The sequence below is a fragment of the Penicillium riverlandense genome, assembly GCF_028828495.1.
Source record: "Penicillium riverlandense strain IBT 135883 chromosome Unknown utg000007l_segment0_segment0, whole genome shotgun sequence".
In the NCBI taxonomy this organism is placed as follows: Eukaryota; Fungi; Ascomycota; class Eurotiomycetes; order Eurotiales; family Aspergillaceae; genus Penicillium; species Penicillium riverlandense.
Genome location: NW_026643198.1, coordinates 1,699,355 through 1,722,558, shown reverse-complemented (window position 1 = coordinate 1,722,558; position 23,204 = coordinate 1,699,355). Strand labels below are relative to the sequence as shown.

At 52.0% G+C, this 23,204-nt stretch overlaps 10 protein-coding genes across 10 annotated transcripts; 6 read left to right on the top strand and 4 right to left on the bottom strand.

Annotated features, from left to right (window-relative positions):
• Positions 1-325: 325 nt before the first annotated feature.
• N7474_008271 (alkyl/aryl-sulfatase) lies at positions 326-2,158 on the top strand (the record flags this gene model as incomplete). The annotated part of the gene is made up of 1 exon (XM_057199681.1): positions 326-2,158. One exon carries the CDS (start codon positions 326-328, stop codon positions 2,156-2,158), a length of 1,833 nt encoding a protein of 610 aa, XP_057050382.1.
• A 50-nt stretch (positions 2,159-2,208) lies between these two features.
• N7474_008270 (uncharacterized protein) lies at positions 2,209-2,901 on the bottom strand (the record flags this gene model as incomplete). Its single annotated transcript, XM_057199680.1, has 1 exon — positions 2,209-2,901. One exon carries the CDS (start codon positions 2,899-2,901, stop codon positions 2,209-2,211), a length of 693 nt encoding a protein of 230 aa, XP_057050381.1.
• A 1,389-nt stretch (positions 2,902-4,290) lies between these two features.
• On the bottom strand, positions 4,291-5,556 carry N7474_008269 (glycoside hydrolase family 64 protein; the record flags this gene model as incomplete). The annotated part of the gene is made up of 1 exon (XM_057199679.1): positions 4,291-5,556. One exon carries the CDS (start codon positions 5,554-5,556, stop codon positions 4,291-4,293), a length of 1,266 nt encoding a protein of 421 aa, XP_057050380.1.
• An 819-nt stretch (positions 5,557-6,375) lies between these two features.
• N7474_008268 (uncharacterized protein) lies at positions 6,376-7,683 on the top strand (the record flags this gene model as incomplete). Its single annotated transcript, XM_057199678.1, has 2 exons — positions 6,376-6,468; positions 6,529-7,683. 2 exons carry the CDS (start codon positions 6,376-6,378, stop codon positions 7,681-7,683), a joined length of 1,248 nt encoding a protein of 415 aa, XP_057050379.1.
• A 552-nt stretch (positions 7,684-8,235) lies between these two features.
• On the top strand, positions 8,236-11,250 carry N7474_008267 (uncharacterized protein; the record flags this gene model as incomplete). Its single annotated transcript, XM_057199677.1, has 3 exons — positions 8,236-9,448; positions 9,505-10,151; positions 10,207-11,250. 3 exons carry the CDS (start codon positions 8,236-8,238, stop codon positions 11,248-11,250), a joined length of 2,904 nt encoding a protein of 967 aa, XP_057050378.1.
• Positions 11,251-11,737: 487 nt separating this feature from the next.
• N7474_008266 (putative MFS hexose transporter) lies at positions 11,738-13,336 on the bottom strand (the record flags this gene model as incomplete). The annotated part of the gene is made up of 2 exons (XM_057199676.1): positions 11,738-13,129; positions 13,184-13,336. 2 exons carry the CDS (start codon positions 13,334-13,336, stop codon positions 11,738-11,740), a joined length of 1,545 nt encoding a protein of 514 aa, XP_057050377.1.
• A 570-nt stretch (positions 13,337-13,906) lies between these two features.
• N7474_008265 (glycoside hydrolase family 1 protein) lies at positions 13,907-15,555 on the top strand (the record flags this gene model as incomplete). Its single annotated transcript, XM_057199675.1, has 4 exons — positions 13,907-14,440; positions 14,492-14,778; positions 14,832-15,328; positions 15,380-15,555. The coding sequence occupies 4 exons, from the start codon at positions 13,907-13,909 to the stop codon at positions 15,553-15,555; spliced, it is 1,494 nt and encodes a 497-aa protein (XP_057050376.1).
• Positions 15,556-15,974: 419 nt separating this feature from the next.
• Positions 15,975-17,094, top strand: N7474_008264 (zinc-binding alcohol dehydrogenase family protein; the record flags this gene model as incomplete). Its single annotated transcript, XM_057199674.1, has 2 exons — positions 15,975-16,354; positions 16,449-17,094. 2 exons carry the CDS (start codon positions 15,975-15,977, stop codon positions 17,092-17,094), a joined length of 1,026 nt encoding a protein of 341 aa, XP_057050375.1.
• Positions 17,095-17,924: 830 nt separating this feature from the next.
• On the top strand, positions 17,925-21,559 carry N7474_008263 (endo-beta-1,2-glucanase; the record flags this gene model as incomplete). Its single annotated transcript, XM_057199673.1, has 10 exons — positions 17,925-18,953; positions 19,017-19,164; positions 19,623-19,873; positions 19,931-20,181; positions 20,240-20,363; positions 20,432-20,699; positions 20,748-20,820; positions 20,882-21,153; positions 21,219-21,391; positions 21,449-21,559. 10 exons carry the CDS (start codon positions 17,925-17,927, stop codon positions 21,557-21,559), a joined length of 2,700 nt encoding a protein of 899 aa, XP_057050374.1.
• A 264-nt stretch (positions 21,560-21,823) lies between these two features.
• N7474_008262 (TFIIH/NER complex subunit TFB3) lies at positions 21,824-23,075 on the bottom strand (the record flags this gene model as incomplete). Its single annotated transcript, XM_057199672.1, has 3 exons — positions 21,824-22,685; positions 22,743-22,983; positions 23,036-23,075. The coding sequence occupies 3 exons, from the start codon at positions 23,073-23,075 to the stop codon at positions 21,824-21,826; spliced, it is 1,143 nt and encodes a 380-aa protein (XP_057050373.1).
• Positions 23,076-23,204: the final 129 nt, after the last annotated feature.

Below are 23,204 nucleotides of genomic sequence, written 5' to 3'. Positions count from 1 at the left end.
AGGTCGCCTCGGACAATGCCCGTGGAATAAGCCCCCGTTAGACACAGTTTCCTGGGGTAAGTGGTACGCTAAGCATTGGCGCTGCCAATAGCGTGCGTCTCGGTGGATCCGGGCGTTGATCGCAGTAACCGCATCGGGCAATCGACTCGTCGGATTATCTAACCCTAGTTCCAGACTGGATTCAATGTGATCACGACATGGAACATTCGAATGAATTCCTCTGTGGTTCTGACCGAGGCTGTCGGCAATTTTGGATTGAGTAAAAAAAGCATAAAAGGATGGACCGAAGCCATGTCTGTGGGAAGGACTAGACTCACCTATCACAATGGCCGTTCTTCAATCCCTGCCTTCTTTCTCCGACAACACGGATTTCGAGAACGCTTCTCGCGGGCTTGTCGGTACTTTGAAACCATGTGCCATCAAAAACACGGCTGGTCGCGTGATCTGGAATAACGATGACTATGACTTCATGCAGGGCAAGTGTCCTGCGACAGCGGACCCCAAGCTCTGGCGCCAGGGACAGTTATGTTCAATGCAAGGTCTGTTTAAAGTAACCGAAGGTATATACCAAGTGCGCGGCTTTGATCTTTCCAACATAACCTTTGTCGAGGGCTCGAGCGGCATCGTCGTCATCGACCCCCTCACTTCAGTGGAATGCGCCGCCGCGGCTCTGCAGCTCTATCGCTCCCACCGGGGTGATCGACCAGTCAAGGCCTTGATCTATTCTCATTCGCACGCCGATCACTTTGGAGGTGCACGGGGGATCCTCGCCGCGAGTGCAGACCCCTCTATCCCAGTCATAGCCCCGGAGGGGTTCATGGAGGAAGCTACCAGCGAGAACATCTACCTTGGTGACGCCATGCGCCGACGAGCTGCATATATGTACGGAATACGACTGCCTAGAGCTGCCGACGGGCAAATTGGGTGCGGGCTTGGGATGGCAGTTTCCAATGGAATCACATCGCTCATCCCGCCAAATGTCACCATCTACGAGACGGGAGAGACACGCACCATCGATGGGGTACGGATCGAGTTCCAAATGGTTCCTGGGACGGAAGCGCCTGCCGAAATGAACTTCTTCTTCCCGGATCACAACGCTCTGCTCATTGCCGAGTGTGCCACACATTGCCTGCACAATATTGTCACCCTGCGTGGCGCACTGGTGCGTGATGCCAAGGCTTGGGCTTCGTACCTTGATGAGACGCTTGTTCTGTATGGGGACAGGTCAGATGTGCTATTCGCTAGTCACCATTGGCCGACATGGGGGAAGGAGCAGCTGAAGACCTTCATGGAGGAACAACGCGATCTCTACGCCTATCTTCATGATCAGACCATTCGCATGATGAATCTGGGGATGACGGGGACCGAGATTGCGGAGAAGATTACTCTCCCTCCTTCTCTGGAAGCGGCATGGCATGGTCGTGGGTACTATGGCTCAATTAGCCACAATGTCAAAGGCATTTATCAGCGCTACATGGGCTGGTTCGATGGTGACCCCGTTCACCTGTGGGAGTATCCCACCGCTGAGCTCGGCCAGCGATATGTTGACTGCATGGGCGGGGTTGATGCCGTTGTTCAGAAAGCCGCCCACTACGCAGAAACCAAAGACCTGCGCTTTGCTGCGACTTTGCTGGGCCATGCCGTTTCCGCAAAGCCCACACACCGAGCAGCAAGACTCGCACTAGCATCGGTCTTTGATAAGCTCGGTTTTGGGTGTGAGAATGCAACATGGCGCAATTTCTATCTGACTGGCGCGATGGACATGCGGTCTTCTCTGACTGAGAGTCCTAAAGCACAACCGAGCTTTGAGATCAGTGGACAGCTATCAACAGAGGAACTGCTAACGCTTTTGTCTGTTCGGTTGGATGGGCTGCGAGCTGCGACGGAGAGTTTTGTGATGGACCTGCACCTTACTGATGAAAAGAAGCGGTTGCGCTTGATCCTAAAGAATGGTGTTCTGACTGTCCGCAACACTGTTGAGCAAACCGGTTTCGCTGGTGATGCCGCTGGCCTCACCATGACTCTCACCAAAGCCGAGTTTGTGGCCGTTCTCAATGGACAGGCCGATGCCTCTGGAAAGTCAGTCGGTGACGTGCGGATTATGGCTAAACTGGTCGAGTTGACGAACCCAGTGAAGAAAGTCGCAAGTTCTTTGTAAATAGTTTACAGTTTATCTTCATTTAGAATATAGACGAATCTCTGAGACATTCAAGTGGTTTCCCCGCTTGACAATGTGGCTTCAAATCGTCGTGCGTTTCTCAAAACTCGCGCCATAAACTGGGCTTTCCCAATTCCCATGCAATGACCGATCACTTCCAGGCGTTCGATGGCCCATTCACGTAATGCCGATCCCGGGGGGGTTACATCTGTCGCCAGGTACAAAGGCCACATCACGATGTAGCCTCCAAGATAGTCAACTGAGGAGGCTAAGTTGACTTCTGCCTCTCTTCCAGACCCAACCTGTCCCAATGCGTAGGGAACACTTTGCGCAATTTCCATCGCTAAATTGCTGAGCGCTTCGTTTGTCGAGTGTGAAGTCGGATAAGGATGCTTCTGGACGCGAAGGTAAATCAATCGATTAAGCAGGATCCGGCCTACTCGATAGAAATTCCAAATATTACACGCCCAGGCGTCCGGATAGATATGATAGGTTTCGTCGAAGAAGAGAGCTTCCGCATCGGCTTGGTTTCGGTTTCGAGCTGGTGGTCGTTGAGCTATGCGATAGGCCCATCGAGGTGGTAGCTCTTGTCGCCATTGTAGTAGGAGTTGGTCCACAGCTGTGGCCTCTGTTATAGTTTTGATATCATCTTGTGTCTCCGCGCGGGCCACTACTTGGCTAACGCGAGCAACTAGGTCTACCAGCTCGTCGGCTTTGGCGTCGCTGCCCGACCGCAGGAACATGGCCTGCGAGGACCATTGGACCAATGAAGCTGGTACGGGAGTGTGCCAGTAAAGGCAGCTAGTGATCTAATTTTTGTCCTGTCAGTGCCGCAATTTCTCGCAGTACGTTGTAGATAATGAACTTACAATCTGCACGCGTAAATGGGTGAACAAGCGCATCCCAATTGTCTTTTGGATCTGCTCAACTCCCCGCATCTCAACCAAAGCCATGGCTCCCCGAGTATGATGAAGCCATTTTTCGAGGGAGCGTTTAACTCCGCATGTCAAAACCTGCAGCTATTAACATCGAGCCAAACAAGGGGGCGGGGGAGAAAGCATACCTCAAACATACTCAGAAGCAACACCGCCGCCAGAGTAGCATCGCTTTTTGGATTATGCAACTCGGTACCAGTCAGCCGTAGAGCCTCTGTGTACTCCTTATTTGCAGCGGTCATCAACCCCGCAGATTTTCTAATGTTAGACAAACTCGCCAGTCCCACCGCCGCGAGGGCCCGCGAGACAGCCGGACTAGCGGCGGCCAGATCGGCCATCTGCGAGACGCTGGGGTGAATAGGGATATCGTAGAGGTCATTGAGGACATAGTAACGAAAGAAAAAGCAAACAGATTCATCGCGGATGGATGATTCCGCTAGGGGCAACGGGATCGAGCGTGGCGATAAAGTACATGTATTATTCACCGCCGTTACTCCGGAATGTGACTCTTGATTCTCTGCATGAACTCGAGCCCGGACCGCCAGGCTCTCGTCGCGAAACTGCAGCTGCTGTGGATTGCGGTATCCAGGACAGGAGAATCGGGCCCGTTGACACTGGGAGCATGTGGGCCGTGCGGTGTCACACTGCTCACCGGCCTGGGTCAGTGGGGGAACTGCGAAGTGTAGAGCATACAGAATATTTCGCTTACTCGGATTCGGCGCGCACGGCAATTCCCGCACCCTTTACTCGACCGGGAGTGGTAGGGCATATGACCGGTGATGAGGTGAGGTGCTGCCAGCACAGTTGGTTAGTTAACTTGGTGCCGAGGAGGCGAGAGAGGCCAGCAAGGGTAGCTAATGGCGTTGTGGGGCCGGATGGATAGGCCCGAGCACGCCACCGATCCGGGAATTGTTGCACGAGGTCGGGTGAGTCCGTCACGTTGTGATGAGGATGGGATATGTTGTTGCAGTGATATTCAGACTGGAATGGATAAATGTTGAAGTTGTTAAAGTAATTGTAGGACCTAATGGGCACCATGTTCGTAGAAATATATATTCGGCATCAGAAGGCCACAAACGCAGTCGAAGCTGCCTGTCTGCCTGGAACAACCATATAGCTCGAACATACTACTAGCTAGCTATTTACAAAAAAAATGTACATTCTCGCCAATCCAGCCCGCCACTCCACGGAGAGAGACTAGTTCCTACACGACAGCTTGCGCATGAACTTCTTCACACCAGCGAGTCGGTCCTTTTTCTCAGTCCCGTGGTTTTCCTGGTTGTTCTGTCCGCTCGGCGCTGGAGCACTGTCACCCTGACTTGTGCTCTTCTTGGTAGAGCCGCTGGTCGGACCGCCAACGGTGACGGTCAACGACTTGGGGCTCCCGTCGAAGACGGCACCGGAGACATTGGTAGCGTCTGAAGGGGCCACATCATCATACGGGAACGCATAGCCCTTTCCATCCAAGGCAGTCGCATGGATGATGCGGGCGTAGTGGTTCGTGATGGGGTTTTGGTAGTAATTGGCAATCACCTCATCATCTGGTTGGGCAGTGTCGATCAACAGGGTGGACCGATTAAACGCCGCCGCAAGACGCGCGGTGACGGCGTCCTTGGTGGGATCGCCGGAGACAGCGAAGACGCCGGAGCTGTTGCTGAAAATGTCGGCGCTCGTCGGCTGTCCGTAGGTGATGGAGCCGGACGAGAAGGCTAGCTTGCCGCCAGAGACCGTCGCCGTGAGAGTGCCAGCGGAAGCCTGCGTATCGATCGACAGGGGGGAACCGGCGTACTTGGACCACACCTGAGAGACATAGGGCTGCCAGTAGTTGCTGAACAGCGAACTGTCCAGGGAGATCCCCGTGTTGGGAGAGTTGGCGCGCAGATTCGCGCCGCCCTTGGTGACCACCAGCTTGTCCCATCCGGCACCGTCACTGGTATTCTGCGCCCGCAGAGCGGAGCAGATGGTGGCGAGCCCGTCAGCGGGCAGACCCTTTGCGGTTGTGGTTGTGCCAGAGGTGTTGGTGAGGGACAGCGCAATGGGAAGACACGCAAAGTCCACCATAGTGATGTTGACATACAGCTGCTCCGTATTCCAGGTGAATTCACAGAAGTCCCAGTAAAGGTTGTAATTGACATCCGACGTGTTGGACGATGAGGGCTCAACCAGTTCGGGACCCGGATTCAAGTAGAAGGTCAGCTCGGCGTCGCGGACAAACCACAGACGCGCACCCGCCAGGTGGGGGATCGTGACGGTCTTGGTGCTGCCATTTGCGCCTAGGGGAATGGCACAGTTGGCCGAGAGCGCGGTACTGGTTGCCGACGGCGAGGTTGGGTAGTAGGCTGTGGTGCCGTCCGACTGCAGTAGGAAAAGCGCATTATTATTGTCAATGGCCTGACCGGTGATGTAGGCATACGCGGTGTCGGAACCGGTGTTGTTCACCAAATCAATGTTGAAAGTTGCCATGTTGGGTGATGACGCGCAGCAGCCTATTGGAAGCTTGTCGCGTGGCTGTCAGAATATGTATTGCCCCTGAAGAAAACGTGAAGAGTGGGCCCACTCAGACAGAAGCAAAGCCGAGAGAGCTGGATGTCTGTCTCCTTTGGAGCTGCCGGACCCATAAATAAATAGGACCTGGTGCGGGCCCCGCGCCCGGGAAGCCGTCGTCAACATGGTTGAATAGTAGGGCAGGCTGACAAGGCCCTGTGATAGTGGGTGGGTGGTATTGATTGTCCCGATTGGAGCGACCAGGCCATTTCATTTCGGAATGTCGATCTTTCAGATGGAAAAGCGATGGTGCGCCAACCGGAGCACTTAGTAGTCACTAACCGATCCTCTGGGGCGGCGCTATCACGATCATGCCGCGGCGCCAGATGATCGCAGTGCCGATCCGGGGACCTTTCAGTCAGCGGCAGAAAGGGATGACCGTGGTGGCGGATAGAAAGCCCTAAATAACAAAGGACAAACGGATTGCAATCCTGGCCCTACAGTCATAATGCGCATCCGGCCAGGGCAGCCCTTGCTTTGGGCGAAACTTGCAAACCCGGCCAGAAGGCAAGTCAGACATGATCGACACGGAGTTGCAGCTGCGGACACAAGCAGGCCACGCCAGCGCTGACTTTGCCTCTTGGCTTTTGAGGCGTCCAGACCCCCCAATAATAGCACGGCCTCTCTGATCTCTTGTCTTACCCTCTTTGTGGTTTCCTGGTGGCTTCCTTTCTTCTCTACACGTCCCATGTCTCCCATTACATCTCTCTAGGGCTCGTCGGTGCCCGCCCAGCCGCCATGTACCTCCCTGACAAACGAGACCAGTCCGACAAGGCGTCGGCGCACAAGCCGGCCACCTCGTCACCCAAAAAGAACACTTCCTTCATCATCGTATGGTTTCCCGATAATTCTAAAAAAAATAATCTCACTGACTAGACCGCTCACCCCTAGGGTGCCGTCTGCATCATCTTCGGACTCGCCCTCTGCGTGGTCATCTATTTTGGCTCGCGATACCTTCGCCAGCGATACGCAGAGCCCAAATACCTCCCCGGAAAATATCTCAAGAGCAAATGGAGGACATGGACGCCGGGTAGAGCCAGGTATGACCAGGTGTCGAATCGACCGGGCCCTGATGGAGAGCCCAACACTTCCTACCGCGGCGCGGGCCCAGAGATGAGCACCACGGGTGTAAACCGTGATACGTCGATTCGGTCCGTGATCACGCTGCCGGCGTACTCCCCCAGCCCGAAGCCGACTGAGCAGGTCATCGGCCGGGAGGGCGAGCGGAGCGGCATGGACACGGTGGTGGAATATTCCGAGACTGCAGAGGAGCAAGAGGCTCGCCGTGAAGAGCAGATGGAGGCGTTGTACCAGCTGCGTCTGCAGCGACGACAAGAGCTCTCTGATCGAGAGGCTCGACGGCGAGACCGGCGAGAAGCTCGTGCTCGCGGCGATACGGACCGTCTCGAGCAGCTGGCCGCAGAGTCACGGGCTCGCAGACGCCAGTCTCGAAATGGTAGCAACACCTCAGTCAATGCTTCGGCCATTCTGGCTGAGCATCAATCGCGTGAGCGAGGGCGGCGAGTGTCGAGCGTCAGCTACGCCGATGTTGGCCATGTCCGCCATGACGGATCGCGCCTCCGGGCCAACTCGTACGACTCCGATCATCATCCTCTGCTCCAACACACCGATTCATCCAACCCATCCTTGATGGATCCACCAAGCGCCACCTCCCGCGTCATGTCCCTTACATCCTCGATCATGAGCACCTCGACTGCCGTGACGGACGTTGATCCTTTGGCTTTGGGCCCATCCACCACACACGGTTCTAGCCGGTCGTTGTCTCTAGCCGATGAACGAGACCTGGGGACGCTCAACATCCCCCCGCCACCGGACTATGACTATCTGGAATGGGGTGATGTGCCTGCATACGATAGTCCTGCGGCCGAGCACCGCACCCTGCCTCGGACCATCAGACGAGTGCCATCCATTCAGTTGGACACTCCTACTCCCCGGGCTGCATCCCCGGCGTCGCCGTCGAGCTTCCATTCGGCAGTGGACGAGCGGCCGCCATCTCCATTGGAGCTCTCACACCCCGCTTCATGAGTTATTGGCGCTTTTTTCTTCTCCCACGAGCATGAATCACGACTTGATGTATTAGCATGAGATTTTTCTCTTTCTTTCGTTGATATGTAATAGCTGGAGGCAAGGCGTTGAGAACCCCGGGCTGAATGAAGTTCTATTTTGAACCAAATGGTTGAGTGAGAGATAATATGTTGCAGCATGTAGTTCGTATTTGGCACTTACGGACTGGAAGGAATGCGCTGCCTCAGGCCCCCCTGTAAACAAACCCATTCCATTCCCAGTTCGTCCTGCCATTCTTCGTTTCTCCCACTACGGTTCACATCTATACATCCATTCTCGGTTTTGGTTCTTCTGGATTTCCATAAGAATTGTATTTCTTGTCTAATTCTACTCTCACCCATTTCCTGCTCACTACATCCGGCCTTGGACCCACGTTGCTTGCCGAGACGCGCGCATTGACCAAAACATTCGGGCCAAAACAATTGTTACTCTTCAACACTCTGACGCGAACCTGCATGGCCTCCCGTTATTGACCACCACTCTCCTCCGCTGTTTCTTGCGACATTCTCGACGATGTCGCAAGATAACACCATCCATTCAGACCTCAGTTTCGCGTCGCACGGCAACTCCTCCATATCCGACTTCGACCCCGAGCACGAAGCCATGGCTTCCACCCGCGAATTGGAATATAGCCCTCGCTTGCCTAATGTGAAAACAAGACCCGGCCGATCGCGCGCTCCTCTCCACGATGAAGAACCCGACTACGCCATCAACACGTCCACCCTCGAACGCGCTTTCCCGGAATTCTCTCAGCTCCCAACCTCCGAAGACGACGAAGACACGTTCAACAGTGATCTGTCCATTGAAGTTGGACGAGGTGTCAGCAAGCCGACGCGCTTGGATGATTCTCGTAACTCCTTTATGAGCATTGAAAACAGCGTGCGTTCGTCCTCGCCCGCTGTACGGGTGGACTATCCGACACCGCAGAAGGCTGCGATGCACCCCACGGCGCGACGCGCAGTCAGTGAGAATTTACGCAAGGATGCTCAACTTCGACGAGCCAGCCAGGCTCAGAAGGAAAACATGGGCTCTCAGGTGTCTAAACCCCAGCGTGACCAGCGCCGGACTCTTTCTGAAATGCACGCCAAGGTCCGCGATAGCTACGATGGCTCCTTTCTTGGGGACGAGCGTCCTGCTCCCGTTGCCATTAATACCCGCTCGACGCGCTTTGGCAACCCCTACAACTCCCACGACATTGCGAACGCGGTCGAGCGAGCTTCTCGGGAAGCATTCGCGAAGGAGACACGCAAAGCGTCAAACAGCCCCCGCAAAACGAATGCGAACACAGCAAACACTGCCCACGGCCTCGGCGACACCGTGACTCGACAGTCTTTCCTCCTCCCCGACCTCCCTAACATCTCCGACCTTGTTTCCGGTGTCTATGAGGATGGCACCCCTGTTTTCTCGCGCCAACAGAAAATGCGCTCTACTCGATTTGTATCTTCGCCGCATGATGAGGCCGACCCGTCTCTTACGCGACAGCACCTGCCGCTGGATGCAGTGCCGATTCCAGAGGATGAGAAGGCTTTGTTCGTGTCTCTCAGACTCCTCCAGGACAAGGTTTCCGAGCTTGAGAGGGCCAAAGCAGATGCAGAGAGGAGGTTGGAGGGTTTCCGCCGCGAGAATGCGGCTTTGAGAGGCAACAAACCTAGTCAAGCGGAGAAGTACGAGCCGGAGGAAGGCAACCACCGGAAAGGATCGAAGCGACTGGCAGGCGAGAATCAGAGTGGGTTTCCAAAAAATTGCCTTCTTATGCGTTATTGGCTAACCTGTCATTTACAGAACTGGAAGCAGCCATTCTGGCCATGCAAAACCAGCTCGATATTGCAGATAGAAAGGCTCAGGTCCAAGAATCTGCCATCAAGCGCCTGAATCACGAAAGAGAGTCCGCCATCTCTCAGCTGGGAGTCGCGTACCTTGAATTCCGCGAACTCAAGGCTGAGAACGTAGATCTCAGACAGGAAAACACCGAACTCAAGTCCCAACTCTCCCGGTTCTCAAGTCGCGAGCATGACACTCGTGATTCGGAGGCTAGCTCCGCGTCAACTGACGCAGAAGACAGTCAATCTTACACCGAGCATGGTGAGGATACGAGCCGCAGTACAAAGGATATGACGTCGAAGAGTTCGCGCTCCAAGAAGCGCCAAGACGATTCTCGTGCAAAGGTTTCTGCCCAAGTTGACAAGGAAATTTCCCGGCTCGAGAAGGAACGTGCCGAAGAAGCTCTTTTCTCTCTCAACATGCCTACCGCCAAGCGCGCGCCGGCCTTCAGAGCAGGAAAGTCCGATTTAAGGAGCAGGAAGCAGCCGAATACCAGCAAGCAACGTGTCAAGCGGGTGGTTGTGGAAGACGTGAGCGGACCAGTGGAGGTGACTGAGCGCACCAAGACTTCATCCGAGGATGACCTGACCCTGCTTAGTGTTATTGACGTGAGTACCACCATCCTCTAATCCTGCAGACATAGCTCAATCATTCGTACTATAGGAAAATGAGATTTCACGCCTGCGCAAGACTCTGGAAGAAGAGCGCTTGGCCCGCAAGCAACGTCGATCGAGTGCACCCACGGATCTTATTCAGGACACCATTAACACCACTCGCCAAGGCATTTTGAAGGCACCTGCACCCCGCAAGTCATCTCTACGAGAACCGAAACCTTCGATTCAACGACCTGCGTCAGCTGCAGGCGACATCACTGGTGGTTCTAGGGTTACCACCGATGGAGATAGCAGTCTCGTGGTTCCTCTTACGGAACGACCTCGACGCTATTCCGACCACTTGCTATCATCCGCATCTAGTCGCAAGAAGCGCCGTAACGTTGAGGATATGACGTCCGCTTTCATCCTTCCAGATATCACTCTTCACCACGCGGATATGGGCGCCAGTAAGCCCGCACAGTTACCTGAAGCAGCCCAGAAGGCTCTGGATAGCATTGCACAACATGATGGGAAAAACTGTATGGTCTGCAAGAACCCCACCAAGGATGAAACCTGCAACCATGAGTCCATCAAGATTCCCAAGCCAGTCCCCGTCTCGGAACGTATGCCCAAGCCGTCGCCTTTCAACGAAGAACCCACTCTCCGCCCTTCCCAGCCGCCAGCTGTTGCTCTCGCCACCGTCCTCAAGGCATTGGAAGACGAACTCTCTCATCTAAAGATGCAGTTGGCGACATACCAAAGTGCCTACAACAAGCTCGATGTATCTCTCGGCAAGCGACAGCGCAAGTCGCTCCTGGAGAGAATCGATAAATTCCTCAAGGATATCGACATGAAATCCGACCAGATTTATTCTCTCTACGACGTCGTGGAAGGCCAAAAGCAGAGCGGGCATGAGATGACTGAGAAGGAGATGGAGATGACCCTCGAGTCGATTGGCATCAATACGACCATGTCCCAGGCCGCGGATGTTACTGGTACTACCGACAAATCGACTCGTCACCTTGGCCAGCTCGACATGGACGATGACGACGATGAGCTGCCGTGGGAGGGAATTGAGAGCACGGCCGATATGACCGGCCACACCCGCGACTGAGTTGATGCTTGTCTATCATTCTGGAGTTTGATTTTGGGGGTTGTTGTTTTGTAGAGCATTGGCCGCGTTTGGAGCCTAGCCTTTTGTTTTGCTCGTCTTTTGTATTCTCTGCCACATTTTGATTGGAGACTGTTGGCGCATTGTTTAAGTAAGACTGACTGGTGTTTGTTATTATTGTTTGTTACTTCTCTGGGAAACACCCAGGCAATGAATTTGATCATATTGTCCGTTTTTGGTTACGGATTAGTCCGTTCTTACAGCTTTGTTTCCCCGAGGTGGTCCCTGCAAAGGCGAAGATGCTATCCCCCGAAAGCCGGTAACTATTCCGCTAACAGTAGGACTGAGAACCCTTGATTCTGAGAATTGACAAGACTACGGATGTTGGATTATGTACTAGCAAATTTGAGACGTTCTTGTAGAATACCAAGATAATGATATTTGAGTGGAATGGTCAAAATTCTTTTATGTACACATTAATAACCGTACTTCAAGCCAGCTTGCTCTCTACATGCTCTTGGAGAACCACCTGCTCCTTTTGCACCTCAATCTTCTCTGCCACCATCCGTTTCTCATCGTCCCCTTCAAACAGATAAGCTAATTCCTCCAGCGTAGGTCCGGATGTCTCAACAAAGAAGAAATAGACAATGAGGAAGATGATCAACACCCAAATGTCATAGTAGATATAGAACTTCCAACCGATGTTCTGCAGCCCGATCGGGTTGACATAGCTGCCGAAGATGGACGTCACCTGGATGGTGAGCAATACGAACGCCCACGTCTTCGCACGCATCTGGAGGGTGACGACCTCGAGTGGGTACGTGACGATCAGATTCGTCCAGGCAAAGGTGTAGAAGAACTGGAAGACAAAGATACAGGCGATGACCACCCGTCCTGCTGGGAGAGAGCCACGCTCAAGATATCTCTGCGCGGCAATAGTCCATACGATAAATGTGACCACAACACCGCCGGACCCAGTCAGGAAGAAGAACCGACGGCGAAATCGATCGATCGTGAGGGCAACCAGGATGGCGACGATGTATTGCCACAGGGTGACCATTCCGTTCATGAGGGTGATCTCATATGAAGTCTTCAAGCCCGTGTCCTTCAAGATTTGGGTCAGGTAGTTCGACACAAGTAAGTTCCCAGAGCTCTGACTGAAGACGGCGGTGGCAAAGCAGAGAGAAATACGCTTCAAATTGGGGATAGACGAGAAGAAGTCCTTCCAGCTAATGTTGTTTTCGGCTTCCTTGGCGATGGCCTGCTGGATCTCCGCGCATTCGATATTGACCAGCTCTGAGTTGGGGTCGCACTCGCCATGATACTTGACGAGGATGTTGCGAGCCTCTTCAAAGCGACCTTTGGCAATTAGCCAACGGGGCGACTCGGGGCAGAACCAAATTAGACAGAATTGGTAGGCCGAAGGGAGGACCTGGATCAGCGTGGGCAACCTCCATGACCACTGGCTGGTGATTTGGTTGCAACCAAATGTTGCCCAGGCGCCAATGACATACCCAAGGACGATAGAGGTGTTGTAGAAGGTCGTAACCTGGACACGTTCCTTGGGATGAGACAGTTCAGTCACCAGGACCGGAGCACCCATCTGGATGAGTGAGGAGCCGGCGCCCAGCACGATCTTGCCGCCAATATACATATTCAGCGAGGTAGCAAAGAACTCGATAATGACTCCAGTAATAATAACAACAGAGCCGAGAGCAGTAGGTAAACGACGACCAAATTTGTCGCCAATCCAGCTTAGAAAGATGAAGGGAATGACACCACCAATGGCGCTGGAGGCTCCAAAGTACCCTAGCGTTGAACCCTCAGGGTGCCCAAAACGGTCTTGCCAGGATGAGAGAACCTGCATGCCATTCGTCATGGACTATGGATGCTTGTCAATATCCATCAGCAGCAAGGGAAAAGGAGAGCCACTTACGCCATCGATACCGAGTGCAGCACTTGCCAGCAACGAGGAGGTGAGGAGAAAGTACAGCAGGATTCCATTCTTCCGACGCCAGAATGGGGGCATAGACTGCACGTCGATAGACGACACAATGGCCTCGGCGGCATGGGCAGCAGCGGGAGCCATTGTGAAAGAAGTGAGCCGCAACGACTTAAGGGAAGTCTGTGATAGGATCACCTCGACTCAATCGCTGAGGAAGCGAAGGTGGCGGGTGAAGGAAGCTGAGGATGAGGACAGGACCTTGGAAGCCAGGATGAAGACATGCCTGCACTTCTTATAGAATTCTAGATCGGCATAAATGGTTGAAAGGTGCGCACCTGCTGGTGTCGAAAACTTCTTGTGCGGGGACCTGCTCCCCATGGGGACAAGAATCTCGCATGGCCAGCCGGAGTCAAAATAAGTTTTCCCGATGTCGGGGAAATAGAGCGTGAAGAACGGGTCGGGATCCACCAGCGCAACTTTGCTTGGCTGCAGTTGCTCGGTATTTCGCCGTTCCTCTTAGATTCCTCCGACGCAGCAAACACAAATCTCCGTAGACTGACCAACCCCACGCCAAATTGACAAGTTGGTTGATAGCAAGAAGCTATAAGTTGTTGAATTCATGTGCCGGAGGCTGAGTAACTTTTTTAACTCGTTTGTTTGAAGAAGTGGCTTGGTCTGAGTCTCCATTAACACTCCAGTATTGAAACTCAAGTCATGGCGCCGCCTACACCTCTCCCCGCAGACTTTGAATGGGGGTTTGCTACAGCCGCATATCAGATTGAAGGCGCAGTTAATGAAGACGGCCGCGGCAAATCCATCTGGGATACCTTCTGCCATCTGGTGCCCACCCGGACCAAGGGAGCAAGCGGAGACATCGCGTGCGACCACTATCACCGTTTCGAGGAAGACCTCGATCTGCTCTCGCGGTATGGAGGCAAGGCGTACCGATTCTCTATTTCCTGGTCGCGAATTATTCCGCTGGGTGGACGAAATGATCCCGTCAATGAAGCCGGAATTGCATTTTACGACAGGCTCATCGATGCCTTGCTCGCAAGAGGCATTGTGCCGTGGGCGACTCTCTATCACTGGGATTTGCCACAGAAACTCCATGATAGATATGGAGGATGGCTAGATGTGGAGGAATCACAGCTAGACTTTGAGAGATTTGCACAGATCTGCTATGAGCGGTTCGGTGATCGCGTCAAAAATTGGATTACCTTGAATGAGCCGTGGATTGTGTCCATTTATGTGAGTTCCACCATTTCCGTCACAAAACCCTCAAACTAACAGTAGAACTAGGGATATGCGACTGGAGGAAATGCACCAGGTCGGAGCAGCATCAACCCGCAATCTTTGGAAGGAAATACTGCCACTGAACCCTGGACCGTGGGAAAAGCCTTGATTATGAGCCATGCCCGTGCGGTTGCTTTGTACAACAAGAAATTCCGAAGCACCCAAAAAGGTCAGATTGGTATCTCTTTGAATGGCGACTTCTATGAGCCATGGGATAGTGAGGATGAGCGCGACAAACTGGCTGCTGAGCGACGAATGGAATTCCACATAGGATGGTTTGCCAACCCAATTTGGTACGTTCTGAAATCCGACGTAACGTAAAAGATCGCTACTAATATTGCTCCAGTCTGGCACAAGACTATCCAGTCTGCATGCGAGAGCAACTTGGTGATCGCCTCCCAGCGTTCACCGAGGCGGACTTTGCTCTGCTCCGGGAAGCCGAAATGGACTTCTATGGAATGAACTACTATACCTCCCAGTTTGCTCGCCATCGCGATGAACTGGCGTCAAAAACTGATTTCCTGGGGAATCTGATCGAGTTGCAAGAGAATAAGCAGGGCATTTCCGTTGGTGAGCCTAGTGGTGTTCATTGGCTTCGTTCGACTCCGGACCTTTTCCGGAAGCACCTTACCCGAGTGTATCGGAAGTATGGCTTGCCAATCTATGTCACTGAAAACGGATGCCCTTGCCCCGGAGAAGATAAGATGACTCGTGACGAAGCCGTGGAAGACACATACCGAATTCGATATTTCCAAGACCACCTTGATGCGGTTGGATTGTCTCGGACAGAAGATGGATCTGACATCAAGGGCTATTTTGCATGGTCATTGATGGACAATCTTGGTATGTCGGCTCTTTAGGTAAAATGATTGATTTACTAACTTTCAATTGCAGAATGGTCCGATGGCTATGGGGTCAGGTTTGGGGTGACTTTCACCGACTACAACACCCTCGAAAGAACACCCAAGAAATCTGCCCTTCTGTTGAAGAGCATGTTTGAGGATCGAATGAAGCAAAGGGTGTCTTCCGAATCTCAACTGTCTTCCGAAGGTCCTAGAGCGCACATGTAAATAGGACAGTGGGGCGTTTTCTTTTCGGGAATATGTTCATCTAGCATGACTATAGAATGAATGAGGAATTTCTCAGACCGCAAATCGCACTGCTTCAATGTATCATTTCAATCCTAGTTGATACAAGTCCGACATCGAATGAATTTGAGCTCTCCGCCCCCATATCCACGTCGCTGGCATGGATCTAACAATAATAACACCGATATGAAGTCTGATTGCGGCTTTAATTCCGTTAAATCCGAGGAAAGATTGACCCAATTTTCTTCGTGATCTTTGTTGAGATTAAGCCCACTAGAATTACCCATAAAGGTAACTCCGACCCAAGAATTCCGAACCACGTTTAGCCCCGCGATCAACCTATAAATGAGATAGCTTGATCAACGACCTTCCGTCCACCAAAGCATACACGCTGGCTCGACATGGCTCTACAAAACATCAAGTACCTTGTCCGGGAAAAGGGTGGCCAATTAGTGGCTACGAGCGTCCCTAAACCGATAATTGTCGAAGCCACTGAAGTCATGATCCGCCTAAAAGCCATCGCTATCAATCCAGCCGATTGCAAGATGATTGACCAGGGCCATCGAGTCGCCTCATGGCCTCTTGTGGCTGGCCTTGATGGATCTGGCGTTGTTGAAGCTGTCGGAGATAGAGTAAAGAACTTTGCAATCGGAGATGAAGTATTAGCTATGTTTGCATCCGGCGACCGTGGTGCGTCATTTCAGAAATATGCCGTGGTACCAGAGATGATGGTTGCGAAAAAACCGTCGACATGGTCCTTTGAGAATGCAGCGACCTTAGGGTGAGTTACTGTGTTTATGTTTCATGATATCCACCATGACTGGATATTCTCGGATGGAAAGAGAGTATGAACAAGGCTAACTTCGTGCTCACAGGGTATGCTACCTCACAGCTATGATGGCTCTTGGAATAGGGCTGAAAACTCGGCTTCCATTTCTCTCAGGCGGGCCAACAACTGGCTTTAACCCTTCTGCGGTCCTCATTCTCGGTGGTAGCTCTGCACTTGGCGCGGCTGTTATTCAGCTTCTTCGTCTTGCGGTCCCAGAGTGCCTGATATTGGCAACCAGTTCGCCCAAACATCACAAGCACCTCACCTCTATTCTCGGAGCAGACGGAGCATTCGACAGAAATTCTACATCCTTGATCACAGAAGTAAAGTCTGCGTCTGGATCTCAAGGAGTCGATGCGATCATTGATGCAGTCGGCGCTGGTAGCAACCAGAGAAACATCTTCGAGGCATTTAATCCAAGTGGGCCCAAAAAATATGCCCAGGTTTGGACAGGCGATGAGGAGATTCAAGTCCCAAGCGGCGTGGATTCGGTTATGTTCAGAGGCCGCGATCTGCTGCACTTACAAGGGGGAAATAACATAATGCTGGCCCTGCAAAAGTTGCTGGAAGATGATAACTATAAACTGCCACTCCCAGTTCATAGAGTGGGCGAAGGCCTGGAAGCGCTGCAGAAGGGGTTGGATTTGATGCGACAAGGAGTTAGTGGAGAGAAACTGGTGGTTTCTGTATAATTGTACCGGCACTCGGCACAATTGAGCACGCTTGGTCTCGGGCCGAAATTCTCAAAGTTTAGCGGCCATTTCATGTGCCCCGCCTGATTCCTTAAATATTTCCCCGTCGCCCCCCCGTAAAGATTCTCCGCGACAAGGTAGCATGGCCACGATTAGCGCAAGCTCGTCTCCACGGCCTCGGCCACCTAGGGCATGCGACAGATGTCGACGGAGGAAGGCCAAGGTCAGTGCAGGGACCATTGGCTCCTGAAAAAAGGAAAGCTAACCGTCGAATTACGCCACAGTGTGACTGTCCAGATCCATCGGCAGTTTGCATCAACTGCCGACTGTCCGGGGAACCATGTACATTTGATTTGCCGTTGGGCAGAAGAGGCCCCAAAGTGAAACGACACAAGGCCAATAATGCCGTGGGCTCAAGGCCTCATCACGACCCGACCACACCAGCATCGCAATTACCAGATGCCGATGTAGGAGCCCAACTTGTCTGCGCTCCGGATTCGAGAACTGTGTCCCTAGACGCTTGGGATACCGGATTGAATGTTCTCGATCCCGCCCTCTCACCAGACACTGTCCACACAGTCCGAACCTCGATCTCCGATGCGCCGTCTGCACGAACTGTCTCTTCCTTGCAACGATGGCACAACCTAGCAAGGGAGCTATCACTACGGAACCCATCAGCGCACATCGAGCGGATGATAAACCGATGTTTCGATTACTTCTTTGAATATTTGTTTCCTTTGAACCCGCTGGTTCATGAACCAAGCCTGCGGGATGGACTGAGCTTCTTCGTCAATCAGGCCGCGGGCCGGAGTTTGCAGAGAAGCAATTCAATGTCCGAAAGCATTCTATATCGTGCAAATAGCCTCAAATATCCGGACCTGTGGCCGGACCATACATTCACCCTCATTACAGCAGTGTGTGCGGAGGCGGCATTCCTCCTTCCAAAGGACATTTTCGCTGAGGCCGAGGAAATTGCAGATATCTTTCTGCAAGCCTCTCGAAACTGCTTGAATTCTTACCTCGAAGCCGACTTGGAATACCCGAATGCCAACTCAGTGGCCATTCGGTACCTCCACTCCAACTGCATGCATGCGGCCGGCAAGCCGAGATTTTCATGGCACATCTTTGGGAAGGCAACCCGGTTGGCTCAGGTGATGCAACTGCACGATGAAAAGTCGTTGCAGGGCTTGTCTCCACTCGAGGCGGAATTACGCCGCCGCGTGTTCTGGATTGCCTACATCGGGGACAAATCTGCCGCCATACTCAACAACCGCCCCATTACAATTCACAAATTTTCATTCGAGTCGGGTATCACCACGGCATATCCTACTGGAATTGAGGATGAGATCTCTGTTTCTCCGGGAAACTCAGCACTAGATGATACTACGCGAAAGAGTTTCATTGTAGGGTTCAATGCAAATCTACGCCTATGGCAAACAGCATCGGACTTGCTTCTTGAATTACGGCTGCTCGAAAGCCGAAGGGACCCCGGCCTGATTACGCGACCGCTTCCAACTGCCGAAGAAAAACATCGAATTGATCACCTCTTTTTGCTTTTTGTGACGTCCCTTGATGACTTGCCGCCATATCTACAGCCCGATATGTTTGCGGTGAACGTCGATGAGGATAGCAATCAATTGGGTAACCCGCTGAAGCAGTATATCATCCAGACGGCGAATCTTTACGTGTCGCTACATTGTCTCCGATTGGTCATAGCCCAAAAGCTCGAGGAGTTCAACCACGCTACGCCATTGCATAACGATATTCTGCTACTACGGAAAACCGAGATCGCTCGTGATATGCTGCGTGTAATCCGCGAAGCTCCTTTTTGGTCATTGCAGGTGAACGGCGAGCCATGTGTAAGTTGGCTTAATCTAGAACAGTTTTCCTTTTGGTGATTGATTCTGATTATTTTGAAACAGGTGGAGAAAATCCGACTGATTGGTGCCGGCCTACTGGAGATAATTGACCAGTATGAGGCGTCTCCACTGTCGGCTAGAGCTCGCAACGATCTATCGGTCTTACTCGACATTCTAACAAGGCTTGACTCAAAGGCATCGGACACATTACGTAGGTCATTGTGATTTTGTGACTGTATGATCGAGACCAATGTAGAGTATCAACGGAAATTCTTCAAATATTTCTCCAGAAGCTTAGCTCATTGTGCCGCTTTCATTTTATTTCCCCGAGCCAATTGAAATTCTCCCGCTTCAAGGCACACGGACCCAGTTAAGGTTTCTCCGGGGGAGTTCAGGAGTAGAGTGCGGGGATCCCCAGAAATTTCACATTATTGTTGAGATTGGTTTGCCTTTGATGACTTGGGCAGTGTTGCTTGTATCTACTAGTGTCTAACATTTAAGGCACGAGCATGTGGCTTATAAATGGCCTCGTAAGACCGCATCGGATACCTTTATTTTCCAACTGTGGTTTCCAATTCTTTCAAACTTCTCCATTCGCCTCTTTTAATCTCTGAGAAGAACATACCATGCGTGTTATCCACACATCGTCTCTTGCCCTGATATGGGCAGCACTGACAAGTGCCGCGCCATCTGGCCAAACCAAAGCGCCATCATGCCGGTTCGCCTCTCAATATACCCAACAGCAAGTCCTTCGAGACCCGAGCAAGTTCATCAATGACATGTTATACTGGGAAGGACATTTTCACCAGAACAATGTTTCCTACAACGCAGCGAATGGCATGTCTTACGATGGCACCAACATTGATTGGGTAACTGGAGAGAGAACCGTGAAGCACCCTTTCAGTGCAGCCAGCAAGGAGGTTAGTTGTAGAGTCTGTATAATGTTCCTTGCCTACTGAAGCTAATACCTGTAACAGTCGCTTCAAGTCATGCTCTATACTCATGCGGTTGCGGGCTCAGCAGATGCCGCCCGTTTCCTGTCCCCTAACAACCCAGCTGCAGCCCCCGAAATGGTAGTCTCAATCATGGAGACCAAGCTTCAGACTTATCTGAGATTCAACGAGACGTACCCTGGTTTCGGTGGATTTCTACCTTGGTTTACATCTGGCACCCAAGATCTCACTCCTACTTGGGATTGGGTTAACCGCGTGCCTGGACTTGACAACGGGTAATCGTTATTTTCTGGGCGTTTTCTGAGATTGTTTACTAACAGGATTATTTCCCAGAGAGCTTCTGTGGGCTGTCTACGGCTTTATTCAGGCCCTGGAAAACACCAACAACGCCTCCTACAAGAAGCTTGCTAGCAAATGGCAGATCTGGATGGATTATACCAAGACCACTGCGGCGCAGGTATGTGTGATATTTTTTTTGGAATATTTGAATCATACATAAACCCATATACTAAACTGAATGAACAGATCTTCTACAAAGGAAATGGTCGAGTCTGCTCCGTTATCGACATCAAGAACCAATCTCTCCCCGTCAATGACCCTAACCAGTCATATGACTGTGAAGGAACTGGCCTACTCAATGATCCCTATGAGGGCGAGCTGTTCACCTTCTGGCTCAATTTTTTTGGTGGCCTTTCAGACGCGGATAAGCAGGCATTGTGGGCGATCAAGCGGCCACAGTTGGTGAGCGTAGACTACGACATGGGCAATGTTGGACCCGTCACTGTCCAGAAAGGTCAGTCCATGTCGACCAACTTACTGAGATAGTGATTCTGATTCCAAGAAGGATACTGGTTCTCTAGCCACGAAACCTGGAAGGTCATGGAGATGCCCTACTACGACGTTGATATCATTCGGTATGTCAACGCCCAAAGAAACAAGCTCTCTATTGCCATTTAAAGCTAACAATTCCATTAGGCGTGTCTTCGAAAACGCTGAACGTGTGCGCACCTGCAATTCTGTCGTTACCAAAGTTCCCGGGATGTTCGCTTCAGTGAACAACTCCACCGACCCCTCCAATGGCCAGGTAATTGGGTACATCTCGAACGCTGGTATTCCATCCATCGCGAACCAGACAGTCCAGGAACTAGACGTTATCACACCATACAGCGTATTCCCTACTATCCTGTTTAACAAGGCTGTCGGCTTGGCTTGGTGGAGAAATATGGCCATTGCCAAAAAGGGACAGAGTGAGTGTTTAACCGATGGTATTTGCTTTCACTGAAGAATTACTGTTCTGACGATATCTGCTTAGATCCCTATGGAAGCACCGAGTCCACTCGTATCGATGGAACAGGGGCTTCTGCTCTTGTCACCTGGGATAGCAAGATCACGACCGTGAACGCTATCCTAGGAGGCGTGACTGAATGGACTCGTCAGAAGATGAAGAATGAGGGTATTTATGATGAGTTCATCAGCATTGCAAAGGTCCGATCAAGGCCATCCAGTTTAAATGGATTGATACTAACTACGATGCACATCTAGAACGAATACACAAACGTATTCAAAGATCTCAAGGGAGAAAATGTCAACTTCTGCCTCCCCGAAGAGACAGTCCCTGATGCCGGCTTGGAGGATTTCACTCTTTGCACTTAGATTCAACTACCTTGAGTTGTACAGACTGTACCTGTTAACTGCCTTAAGGGCAAGGTACATATATTTGTTCAAGTTCTTCAATTGGAATGGGCTCGTTCGATAATTCTTGAGCACCATTTAGAATTAACAGGTTGATGGAATAACAATAGACATAAGGCCATGACCAGATACACAAAGACGCCACGCTATGCTTCTTAAGTAAACAAACATACCAGAGATAGCTTTTCTCTGCCAAGAGAGTTACGACAACGCCAGAATCCTACTTCAGGCAGCGTTCTCACTAGCTGTGGTATTTCCCACAGCAGCCATAGCAGAGCCTTCTGTCGACGCTAGCTTCGATCGACCTTGCATGGAGGTGGCATCGCGCTGTGCGACCTCTTCCGCGATGGAAACACCGAGGCCTGCGAAGGCCTCCATCAAGGAGCGTGAGTAGTACTCGCGCAGGTCATAACCACCAGCCTGCATGCGAGTATCCTTGCGAATTTTATCCAGAAATGCGGAGGGATAATAATCTTGAAGTGTGTAGTAGTCGTGTTTCTCTGGGACCATGCCGGCGAATGGATCGTAGGGCTTCTCGGGTTCGGGCGCCTTGATCTTGCGGAGACCCTTGACGAGTCCAGTATCAGCGGTGCCGGCAGTGTCTGATGTATTGAGTCGACCGGCGGTGCGTTTGACGTCTGTGCCGCGTAAAGCAGCCTGTTTTTGGCGGATACGTTCTTCCTCGCTGCGCCGAGCAGATGATTTCTTGAGAAGTACCTTGTGCCCTTCACGTGCGATGGCAGCTGCATCGGCTGGCGAACCGGCAGCCAGACGCAAGAGAAAATCGTTTCGCCCGGCCTGCATCTCACGTCTCTCATTCTCGTATTCTTCGCGCGCAGCCTGTCGCCGCAGCCGCGCTTCCTCCTGCTCTAGAGTCATCCGTGCCTGGAACGACTGCGACTCTTCGGCCTCCAAGGCTTGATTCGTCCGGATTGACTGCACATTATCCGTCGCGTATCTCTTGAGCTTTGACTCGGTTTTCGCCACGTCGATACCGGAAACTAGGTTGGCTATAATCTCTTCGCGTTGCTCGAGAAAATCGTCATAGGCGCGTTTCGAGTCGAACTCCTCTTCTCTGCGGTTCAACCTGCGAAAGGACAAATGTCAGTCGGGATCTAAACTTCATACAAGACATGCAACCTACACCTGCATCACTCGACGTCGAATATCAACTTCCCTCTCCACCCCGATGTCCTCGAATGTTTGCTGGCGGAACTTGTTTTTACGCAGAGTTTTCCGGCATCCAGCGACGGGGCAGCTGGATGGGCCAGATGAGAATATCCGATCCACACAGGACTCGCACATCTTATGGTAGCATTCCGGGTTGATGAGGAATCGCATGTCCGGGTTGAGGTATCGCGAGGATTTGCAGACGGGGCAGACCTCTAGACGCGATCGGATCAGTATGCATTAAGAAAAGAGCTCAAAGAAACTTACCGTCTTCATCCCTGCGGGCTACGCCACCTGTGGCCGACATGGTGAGTGAGAGACAAATGAGTTGAAGGTGGGAAGAATGACGGAGCTGATAAGGATCACGCGCACGGGCCACACCGCCTTAGCTTTTTTTGCCTCCCGCGGACCTACAACTTTTTCTCGTCCACCACAC